Source organism: Ovis aries, chromosome 6 (genome assembly GCF_016772045.2).
Source record: "Ovis aries strain OAR_USU_Benz2616 breed Rambouillet chromosome 6, ARS-UI_Ramb_v3.0, whole genome shotgun sequence".
In the NCBI taxonomy this organism is placed as follows: Eukaryota; Metazoa; Chordata; class Mammalia; order Artiodactyla; family Bovidae; genus Ovis; species Ovis aries.
The window spans coordinates 59,047,240-59,059,564 of NC_056059.1; the positions used below are offsets into that span (position 1 = coordinate 59,047,240).

General features: G+C 38.3%; 1 protein-coding gene across 15 annotated transcripts in view; it reads left to right on the forward strand.

Moving 5' to 3' along the window:
* KLHL5 (kelch like family member 5) overlaps nucleotides 1–12,325 on the forward strand; it is a 99,464-nt gene that overhangs the window by 81,554 nt on the left and 5,585 nt on the right. For all 15 annotated transcript variants that reach the window (XM_060416963.1, XM_012179805.4, XM_060416967.1 and 12 more), the window contains 3 exons: nucleotides 3,232–3,394; nucleotides 6,534–6,746; nucleotides 11,158–11,329. In XM_060416963.1, coding sequence (XP_060272946.1) covers nucleotides 3,232–3,394; nucleotides 6,534–6,746; nucleotides 11,158–11,329 — 548 coding nt within the window. The remainder of the gene's footprint in view (nucleotides 1–3,231; nucleotides 3,395–6,533; nucleotides 6,747–11,157; nucleotides 11,330–12,325) is intronic.

Consider the following 12,325-nt stretch of genomic DNA (forward strand, 5'->3'; position numbering starts at 1 on the left):
TATAAAGATGAGGAAGACACTGTCTTTATCTTCAAGAAACTGATGACTCATTCTGAAATGGACAGGAGAGAATTTAGGGATCTTGTATCAGATGACTTCTCTTTTCTCATAGAAAAAAATGGGAAGAATTGTTTGCTGAGAGTGAAGAGGTGGCTATATTATAAAATTAGATGGGGCTTGAAATGTATATGTATCACCCAGATTTTGCTATATAACAAACCACTCCAAAACTTAGAAGCTTAAACCAAGAATCATTTCTTTAGCTCATGAATCTGTGCATCAGTTGGGCAGTTCTTCTGGTCTGGGCTGACTTAGAAGATTTCTGCTGGATTTTCTCAGGAATCTGGAGTAGGCAGGCAGGCTGGTTGGTGGTTGATCTAGAATGGCCTCACTCACATGTATAGTGGTACTTGTGGTGCAGGCTATCAGCCTAGGCACCAGAGGCAGTTGGGCCACATGTCTCTGTCATTCAGGCTAGCCCAGTATTTTTCTCATGGTGGCAGTCACAGGGTTTCAAAAGCAGCAAGAGAAGGTAAGTCCCAATGCACACACCTTTTTCAAGCTGCTTCTTGCCTCATGTTTGCTGATATCCCATTGGCTAAAATAAGTCACATGGGCAAGCTCTGATTCAAAAGGTAGAAAAACTGACTCCACTTCTTGATGGGAGGATCTACAGGATCACATTGCAAACAGACATGTCTTCTGGGAGAGGGAGAATTTGTTACCATATTATCAGTTTATCACAGTTTTGGAAAAGGCTTAAAATCATTGCAATAAAGAATTTGATAGGTTATCATAAAAGATGAATGAGTTACAGTGAAGAGATAGTTGAGTTTAGATAGCATGGCTTTATACTGTACCCGGTTTATTAATACTGAGCACCAGAGTAGAGATTGCCCAAAATGCCAATGAAAATTATCTAAGCATGAAGCTTGGTATGGTAATGGGAACAGCAAAAGATCAAAGAGACAAGGGGTTCTACTAGTTCCAATTAGCTTTCAATGAAAGATAATCTTAAGTTTCAAGTTAGATAAGGAACTAAAACCAGAGTTGGGGCTAAGGTACTGACAGAAGAGCTTAAAATTAACTACATGAAATTCAGCAACCAAAACTAAAACAATAACCTTGAATCCATAAAATCAATTATTCAGTTCAGTTAAGTCACTCAGTCATGTCCGGCTCTTTGTGACCCCATGAATTGCAGCATGCCAGGCGTCCCTGTCCATCACCAACTCCTGGAGTTCACCCAAACTCACGTCCATCGAATTGGTGATGCCATCCAGCCATCTCATCCTTTGTCATCCCCTTCTCCTCCTGCCCTCAATCCATCCCAGCATCAGAGTCTTTTCCAGTGAGTCAACTCTTCGCATGAGGTGGCCAAAGTACTGGAGTTTCAGCTTTAGCATCAGTCCTTCCAAAGAACACCCAGGACTGATCTCCTTTAGAATGGACTGGTTGGATCTCCTTGCAGTCTAAGGGACTCTCAAGAGTCTTCTCCAACACCACAGTTCAAAAGCAGCAATTCTTCGGCGCTCAGCTTTCTTCAGAGTCCAATTCTCACATCCATACATGACCACTGGAAAACCATAGCCTTGACTAGCCGGACCGTTGTTGGCAACTATTACATAGGCACAAAATGGAAAGATGTATCTTAAAAGCAGCATAAACGAGGTTTTTAAATTTGTGTTGAGCATAAAATCCTGGGTCAAAAGTATGATTCAGCTGCAAATGTTCCTCTATTATGGGGAAAAGAAAGTGAATTCTAACTTAATGTAATTTCTTATAGTACATAGAATGAGAATGGCCATCATCTACCTATGTCTTATACAGATGAGGTTGTGCATGGGATACTATCATTAGTTCTAGGTACCATACAAAAGAGTTTACTGAACTGTAGCAAGTTCAAAGGAGAATGACCATATCATTCAAAGTGTCTCCTTTAAGCCTTTATTTCCATTTTGTGTTGTTCAGAACAGCTTTGTTCTTACTAATTTACCTTATAATAAATGTTTTAAACATTATTTAAAATAATGTGTGAACTTACAGAAGAAATCTTAAGTAAATTTTAAATTACTTAATTACACTCACACTCACATGTAAAAATATAAAATTATCTATGTTTTATGTATATTTGGAGATAGATTGGCAATCTCCTATAGCTAATACTGATAGGACACAAATGAGTAGAATGGTATGTTGATTTGGTTCTTGCATGGGCGGTGACTATGTCATCTGGCTATGATTTCACAAAAATAGATGTCTTTGTATCACAATATTTGTATTTTGGCCTTCAAGTGATATGTATTTATATCTCACCTGACTATGGTCATGTCATGCTGCTGCTGCTGTTGCTAAGTCACTTCCCCAAACCCTCCACTGGCTTTCCATCTCATTTAGACTAGAATCCAAAGTCTTTACAATTGTCCCGACTGCTACATAATCTGAGTCCACCCTTCCCCTCATCCACTACTCTCTCCCCCTTACTCACCAACTGGCCTCCTAGCTGTATATACCACAGACACACTAAGCATGCCTCAGGGCCTTTGTGTACACTAGTCCTTTTATCTCACCTTCTCTTCCCCTAGATACCTTCAAGCCTGGTTTCCTAACTTCATTCACATTTCTGTTCGAACATCACTCCATCTGACAGGTCTCCCTGATCCTCTCTACCCTTTTCCTTTATTCCCAAGTAAAATATTAGATCCATCAGGGCAGAGCCCGTATCTATTATGCTCTATTAAATACCTGGCACGTGGTAGAAGCTCAGTAGCTGTTTGCTGAATAAATGAACATATGAATCTGACTTGGTTCTCTTGTGATGAATCAGACCAATATATTGTGGTATCAAATCTAACTAGAGCAAAATCTCATAATTTGAATTAAAGGAAGAAAGGAATAAAATTGCTGTTTTCAAATATATTGTAAATCCAAATTGTTGAAAATTGTTCTAAATATGGCAAAATTACGCATATTGTATGCTTTTTAAATAACTTTCCCCAGTTGGGCCCAAAATGCTGCCTCTAAAACTTTTAAGACCAGAATTACAGTGCTATTTCTCCCTCTTACCCACCCACCTATCTATCAAGAAGAGCTGTGTTCCTTATAACCAATATCTTTGTCATAAATTTTTATCATAAATTTTTGCTCAGTTAAATTTGCTTCTTAAAGTTTCATTTTACTTATATTTCAGTGAAAGATTTTTCAGTTTGCTTCTTTCCTGTCTCCTTGTAGGCGTGGCTGTACTGGAAGGTCCTATGTATGCAGTAGGAGGGCATGATGGTTGGAGCTATCTGAATACAGTGGAAAGATGGGACCCTCAGGCGCGCCAGTGGAACTTTGTTGCTACTATGTCCACTCCCAGGAGCACAGTTGGTGTGGCTGTACTAAGTGGAAAGTAAGGATATATTTAAAGTTCCACTTAAATGTATCAAGCTATAGCATGTCCAACTTAAAGATACATAGAAATCATGAGAGAAATACTTTGAATGATGTAAATAAACTTTTTAGTGTCTTTTTTATAATAGTTCTAAATATAAATAGCTCAACATTAGTTAGGGTTTTATTTTAATGTACAGATATTATACATTTCTAGTTAAGTAAATTTTATATAAATATTCAATATAGTCAAAATCTGGTGGTTTATATAACTTGAAAAGCTTTTTCTTAAGTTATATAGGCTCGCTCATATTTCTCTAAATAATTCCTTCCATCTCTTCTACTGATTTTTCCTTACTTAAATATGTGTGTGTTTTAGTCGTGCAGTTGTGTTTGATTCTTTGCAACCCCATGGACTGTAGACTGCCAGGCTCCTCTGTCCATGGGATTTTCCAGGCAGGAATATTGGAATGGGTTGCCATTTCCTTCTCCGGGGGATCTTCCCGACCCAGGGACTGAACCCAGATCTCCTGCATTGGCAGGTGGAGTCTTTACCAGTGAGCTGTGGGGGAAGCCTTTCCTTACTTAATGCTTCTTTCTTATCTTGGTAAACTGCTGAATACTAGAATGCATTTAGAAATAAGTGTTTCTTTGTTTCTTGTCTGCTCTAAATAAACATATTTGGATAGAGCCACCACTAATAGCTCTTGGTTACTCAAAGACTGAAACATATAGTATCTTTTCCAGGCCTTTCTTCCATAAAATGAAGACCTATATGGTTATTAAATAAAAGTTGTTATATAACTTTACTCATTGAAAATGCTTTATCATCATCTCCAGAAAGAGAAAAGAATAAAAGTTAAAATACAGAAGCTTAAAATTATTTGTAGGATTGTTACTGATTATTAAAAGATTTAGATTTTATAGATGATGAAGTACAGGCAGATAGAGATTAAATAACTTGTCCAAAGTCACAGCTAGTAAGTGATAAGTGGTAGAACCAGGATTCAAGCCCAGAGAGTCTGGTTCAGGGTCCATCCTCTTAATGACTGTACTATATCACTTTTCACAAGGAAGACCCAGGAATTCACTGTGAAGAGCGTACAGTACCTGAAAACCTATTATACTGTGCATGTGTATATGTGTTTTTAGTTATTGACATTTTCTAGCTGTTGATTTCTTCTAATAGTCTGTGATCCGTATTTATATAATTACTCTACCAAGTATTAGTTTAAGATGAGGACAGTTTATTGTTAAGGCAGTAACGTCAAAAAAAGTTTTTAGCATAAAATTTTAGCAGGTTAAAGTTTCAAATAAATTTCAAATTCCATGCTATTAATATATTTTAAGTTTAAAACAAGATAATGCTGCAACTATATTTTACTGGTTAAGATATGTTATCTTATTATTTAAGAACCAGTCTGAAACCTGGGTTCAATCCCTGGTCAGAAAGATCCCCTGGAGAAGGGAATGGCTACCCACTCCAGTATTCTTGCCTGGAGAATTCCATGGACAGAGGAGCCTGGCAGGCTACAGTCTGTGGAGTCACAAAGAATCAAACATTACTAAGTGACTAACACTTCACTTCACTTGGGTGGCACAGGTACTACAAATTATGAATTAAAATTATGAAATATGTCTTTTAAATATGTATATCTACCCAAATATAAATACTTCGAGTTTTAATGGGTAGAAATTTGATATAGTTCAAATGCTGTTTCTTAAGAATTAAAAGATAGCTGAATATTAACTAAGGCATCCATAAATTCAAAATGTGTAAGCTTTTGCACATCCAGTAAGCTGAATTTATTATTTTACAAAAAACTGATAGAAAAATATCTACAAAGAGTTCCCCAGGTGAATAGTAAGTCTAAGAAGATTTTGTGCTTAATAAAAAATATTCATATGTCCAAATATTTAAAATATTTTACATATTTTAAGATCAGAGTAAACATATTTTTAATTAGGGTCTCCCTGGTGGCTCAGTGGTAAAGAATTCACCTACCTGCCAATGCTGGAGACTTGAGTTCTATCCCTGGGCTGGGAAAATCCCACATGCCATAAGGCAACTAAGCCTGTGTGCCACAACTACTGAGGCTATGCTCTAGGGCCTGTGAGCCATAACTACTGAGCCCACATGCCACCACTACTTAAGTCTGCACACCCTAGGGCTGTGCTCTGCAACAAGAGGAGCCACCACCGTTAGCAGTACTCATACCACAACTAGAGAGTAACCCCCGCTCACTGCAATTAGAGAAAAGCTCACACACCAATGAAGACCTAGCACAACCAAAAATAAATAAATAGAATTATTTTTTAAAATAATATTTTTGTTAGTGCAGTAGTAATAATATAATTAATAATAATCTTAGTGCAATGTATTGATTGATAATGAATTTCTATTGGTTTACTAGGCAACATTTAGAACATTAACATACCAATGAATATAGATACGGTATTTTAATGTCCTAAACATTGTCTAGTAGATGAGTATATTTGAATTGATAGTTCTGTTCTCATATTTCACTATTACAAATACATCCCAGATCACTATTGACTGTACAACTACTCATTAATGTAATTGTTGTCCTGCTTCTGCTTCGTATTGGGTGACCACATGCAAGTTTCTTAATCTCCACGAATCCCAGTTTCTTTACCTGTGAAACAAGGATACAAATAGTTTGTTATAGGATCACTGTAATGATTAAATTAATACATGTAGAGTGCCTCGCCTGTGGTAGTGCTCAGAGAAGGTTAGTTTCTTTTATTTATCACCAAGTCCTATCTTAGCTATTTAAGAAATGTCATGGTATATTTATATACCACCTATTATCTGTTTTAAGACACACTTTAACATCTCTAAAATTGTGATGTATTCTACAATCAGAGGTAACTTGTCAGTTAGATGGCAGCTATGAAAGGGTTGTCTTTGCTCACATGAGTTTATGTTTTCTTTTCTATGTATGTACAAAATGATATGTAATATATACAAATATATGATATATACATGTGCATATATATACATATAGATTGACAGTATTTCTTATAACTGATGACACCCTGAATTCAATGAAATACCATAAGAATAACCTCTTTCTTTGTCCTATGCATAATAATAGGACTGTCTCTTATTTACCATTCAATTTGTTCTTTTTTAGACTTTATGCAGTTGGTGGTCGTGATGGAAGTTCCTGTCTCAAGTCAGTAGAATGTTTTGATCCTCATACTAATAAGTGGACACTGTGTGCACAAATGTCAAAAAGGAGAGGGGGAGTAGGAGTCACTACCTGGAATGGATTGCTGTATGCCATTGGAGGACACGACGCGCCTGCGTCCAACTTGACTTCCAGGCTGTCTGACTGCGTGGAGAGGTATTTCCTGTGAAAGAAAACTAGGAATGAATAAACAAACCTAAGCTCTGACACTTCCACACAAATTAATACCTCTTTTTTTGTTTGTTTTTATTTTTAAAAATTTTAATTGGAGGCTGATTACTTTGCAGTATTGTGGTGGTTCTCTTGCCTGGAAAATCCCATGGATGGAGGAGCCTGGAAGGCTGCAGTCCATGGGGTCGCTAAGAGTCGGACATGACTGAGCAACTTCATTTTCACTTTTCACTTTCATGCATCGGAGAAGGAAATGGCAACCCACTCCAGTGTTCTTGCCTGGAGAAACCCAGGGATGGGGGAGCCTGGTGGGCTGCCGTCTATGGGGTCGCACAGAGTTGGACACGACTGAAACAACTTAGCAGCAACAGCAGCAGCATTGTGGTGGTTTTTGCCATACATTCACATGAATCAGCCATGGGTATACATGTGTTCCTGATCCTGACCCTCCCTCCCACCTCCCTCCCCATCCCATCCCTCTTGGTCATCCCAGTGCACCCTGAGCACCCTGCCTCATGCATCAAACCTGGACTGGAGATCTATTTCACACATGATAATATACATGTTTCCGTGCTATTCTCTCAAATCATCCCACCCTCGCCTTCTCCAGCTTGAGCATCCGCAAATAAGGCAGTTCATTATGAACTGTAAATACTGGGTGGTCTGCTCAGGCAATCTCTTGATCTGTCTCCAGCAGCCCTCTCAGAGTCTTCCCTCAGTGTTACCGTAGAATTGATTACGTAATTCATTAATTGAATCCTAAGACAAACATTTAGTGTATACCTTATTTTGTATTGGATATTGTACCTAATAAGAAAAGGAGTCTGATTAATTTTACAGAGAATGAATTAGGAGCTGGAAGCCAAATGAGTGAAAAGGAGAGGGACATTTCTGACATGTTTTGATATAAAATGAAGTAGTAAAGAAGCTGTATACAGTCAACAAAAACAAGACCAGGAGCTGACTGTGGCTCAGATCATGAATTCCTTATTACCAAATTCAGACTGAAATTGAAGAAAGTAGGGAAAACTGCTAGACCATTCAGGTATGACCTAAATCAAATCCCTTATGATTATACAGTGGAAGTGAGAAATAGATTTAAAGGCCTAGATCTGATAGATAGAGTGCCTGATGAACTATGGAATGAGGTTTGTGACATTGTACAGGACACAGGGATCAAGACCATCCCCATGGAAAAAAAATGCAAAAAAGCAAAATGACTGTCTGGGGAAGCCTTACAAATAGCTGTGAAAAGGAGAGAGGCAAAAAGCAAAGGAGAAGAGGAAAGATATAAGCATCTGAATGCAGAGTTCTAAAGAATAGCAAGAAGAGATAAGAAAGCCTTCTTCAGCGATCAGTGCACAGAAATAGAGGAAAACAACAGAATGGGAAAGACTAGAGATCTCTTCAAGAAAATTAGAGATACCAAGGGAACATTTCATACAAAGATGGGCTCGATAAAGGACAGAAATGGTGTGGACCTAACAGAAGCAGAAGATATTAAGAAGAGGTGGCAAGAATACACAGAAGAACTGTACAAAAAAGATCTTCACGACCCAGATAATCATGATGATGTGATCACTCATCTAGAGCCAGACATCCTGGAATGTGAAGTCAAGTGGGCCTTAGAAAGCATTACTACGAACAAAGCTAGTGGAGGTGATGGAATTCCAGTTGAGCTATTTCAAATCTTGGAAGATGATGCTGTGAAAGTGCTGCACTCGATATGCCAGCAAATTTGGAAAACTCAGCAGTGGCCACAGGACTGGAAAAGGTCAGTTTTCATTCCAATCCCAAAGAAAGGCAACGCCAAAGAATGTTCAAACTACCACACAATTGCACTCATCTCATGTGCTAGTAAAGTAATGCTCAAAATTCTCCAAGCCAGGCTTCAGTAATACGTGAACCGTGAACTTCCAGATGTTCAAGCTGGTTTTCGAAAAGGCAGAGGAACCAGAGATCAAATTGCCAACATCTGCTGGATCATGGAAAAAGCAAGAGAGTTCCAGAAAAACATCTCTTTCTGCTTTATTGACTATGCCAAAGCCTTGGACTGTGTGGATCACAACAAACTGTGGAAAATTCTTCAAGCAATGGGAATACCAGACCACCTGACCTGCCTCTTGAGAAATCTGTATGCAGGTCAGGAAGCAACAGTTAGAACTGGACATGGAACAAGAGACTGGTTCCAAATAGGAAAAGGAGTACATCAAGGCTGTATATTGTCACCCTGCTTATTTAACTTATATGCAGAGTACATCATGAGAAATGCTGGACTGGAAGAAACACAAGCTGGAATCAAGATTGCTGGAGAAATATCAATAACCTCAGATATGCAGATGACACTACCCTTATGGCAGAAAGTGAAGAGGAGCTAAAAAGCGTCTTGAGGAAAGTGAAAGAGGAGAGTGAAAAAGTTGGCCTAAAGCTCAACATTCAGAAAACGAAGATCATGGCATCCGGTCCCATCAATTCATGGGAAATAGATGGGGAAACAGTGGAAACAGTGTCACACTTTATTTTGGGGGGCTCCAAAATCACTGCAGATGGTGACTGCAGCCATGAAATTAAAAGACACTTACTCCTTGGAAGGAAAGTTATGACCAACCTAGATAGCATATTCAAAAGCAGAGACATTACTTTGCCAACAAAGGTCCGTCTAGTCAAGGCTATGGTTTTTCCTGTGGTCATGTATGGATGTGAGAATTGGGCTGTGCAGAAGGCTGAGCGCTGAAGAATTGATGCTTTTGAGCTGTAGTGTTGGAGAAGACTCTTGAGAGTCCCGTGGACTGCAAGGAGATCCAACCAGTCCATTCTGAAGGAGATCGACCCTGGGATTTCTTTGGAGGGAATGATGCTGAAGCTGAAACTCCAGTACTTTGGCCACCTCATGCGAAGAGTTGACTCATTGGAAAAGACTCTGATGCTGGGAGGGATTGGGGGCAGTAGGAGAAGGGGATGACCGAGGATGGGATGGCTGGATGTCATCACGGATTTGATGGACATGAGTCTGAGTGAACTCTGGGAGATGGTGATGGACAGGGAGGCCTGGCGTGCTGCGATTCATGGGGTCGCAAAGAGTTGGACACAACTGAGCAACTGAACTGATGAAATAGTAAAAGAAAATAAAGGGCTAGTAAGACTTAAAACTTGAACAAGTTATCCATGTTCAAAACTCATATATGGGTATAGGTAAAGAGCCTGATGTCAACAGAAGCTCTGCACAGTGGTTCAGGCCCCCATCTTCTGTGTGATCAGTGGGATGGAGAGAATTGAAGGGATTTAGGAAGTAGATTCAGTAGGAGTGTGTATGAACACACCAGAAAGGTATGTGTTTCATTCAGGAAACTGGAAGGCAGCCACTGTCACTGGAGAACACAGAACGATAAAAAGTGGCAGGACAGTAGTAGGGGGAGGTCTGGGAAGATCCTGTGGAGTCTTGAAGCCCTGTTAAGGATCTTGCATTTTAAAGAGCAATGAAATGTTAATGAATATGTGTAGGTGTGTGAATTATTTAATAAATTATAAATGACTAAAAGAAGGATAAAAATGAAGGTTTGTTGATGACAGTGAGTGCTTTCTATGAAATAATAAGCAGAGTTGGTGTTTTTTGAAAAAGCAAGATAGTTAACACCTATGTTTCACCTGTGTCAGGGAGAAAATAATTCAGACTTTGCCAGCTGCGTGTTAAAATCCAGTAAAGATACATGGAAGTGTTTAAATACTTTGTCCCATAAATTACAGGCCCACTATAGGACCACACCCAGTGAAAAGCTGTTCATTAATACAAGAAGCTTATATAAGTCATTTGGAAGCAATATAAGTCATCTTAGCATAGTATATCTGCTCTTAGACAATTTGGGAGCAGTTCTAGTTAACATACTTCATGAAAGGGACAAGAAACTCTAAAAATGAGCAGTTAACAGCAGTTGAGGGGAATTCCCTGGTTGTCCAGTGGTTAGGACTCTGAGCTTCCATTGTGAGGAGTACAGGTTTTGATCTCAGCACCACCACCACCCAAAAAAAAAAAAAAAACCCACACAGAAAGCAAAAAAGCTGCAATTGAGGCTGTAAGTCATCTTACATAGAGCATCCATCTTATGTAGAGCTTCATGAATTGATTTCTTCAGATTTTCAGTAGGCAATCTAAAACCCTAAAGCAGTTTTAAACATTCACATGAGCCCTTTTGGACTAGTTTAAATGTTACACATCTGTAGAATAATTCTGTTGTAATTTCGAAGTTTTCAGGAAAATACTGATTTTTTTCTCTAAAATGTGTTCAAATGTACTTTATGTAATAGATAATAAGACATAAAATAGGATTAAAGGACAGAAGGATTTTATGTAAAGTGTTCTGAGAATAATGTCAGCTCCATTTCTAAAATTTCCTTTCAGATATGATCCTAAAACAGATATGTGGACTGCAGTGGCTTCTATGAGCATCAGCAGAGATGCTGTGGGGGTCTGTTTGCTTGGTGATAAATTATATGCTGTTGGAGGGTATGATGGACAGACTTACCTTAATACAGTGGAGGCTTATGATCCCCAGACAAATGAGTGGACCCAGGTATGGCATTTCATGTTTCATTATTACACTTACTGTATTTTTGTTAAGGACAATTCTTTTGGTAAAACAGACCCGAATTATGTCCAGTATCAAAGTACATCAGCAGATGAATGGATAAGAAAGCTGTGGTACATATACACAATGGAGTATTACTCAGCAGTTAAAAAGAATTCATTTGAATCAGTTCTGATGAGATGGATGAAACTGGAGCCGATTATACAGAGTGAAGTAAGCCAGAAAGAAAAACACCAATACAGTATACTAACACATATATATGGAATTTAGGAAGATGGCAATGACGACCCTGTATGCAAGACAGGGAAAGAGACACAGATGTGTATAACGGACTTTTGGACTCAGAGGGAGAGGGAGAGGGTGGGATGATTTGGGAGAATGACATTCTAACATGTATACTATCATGTGAATTGAATCGCCAGTCTATGTCTGACGCAGGATGCAGCATGCTTGGGGCTGGTGCATGGGGATGACCCAGAAAGATGTTATGGGGAGGGAGGTGGGAGGGGGGTTCATGTTTGGGAATGCATGTAAGAATTAAAGATTTTAAAATTTAAAAAATAAAAAAGAAAAAAAAATAAAAAAAAAAATAAAAAAAAACAAAGTACATAGCATAAGTAAGATAAAGTCATCTCTTAATTAAATATAAGAAAACAGAGGGAGTGTTTAATTTTATAGTATAGTTAAAATTCAAAATTACCTTTAAAGTGTGAGTTAATACTCAGAGAAATTATTAATTGGTTATTATTGTTGTTGTTGTTACTATTATTAGCTGCCACCATTTGCTTACTGAGAATTGATGAGATATTCTAGCATCAATAGAGCAGATAGAACCACAAGAGGCTATAATAAAGAAAGGAGAGATTGTGGAAAAGAAAAAAATTGAATCACTTTCCCATAGATGAGCAATAATTTTTAAATACTCAAGCAACTGATATTTGGGAACAGAGAAGGACATGGCAGCCCACTCTAATATTCTTG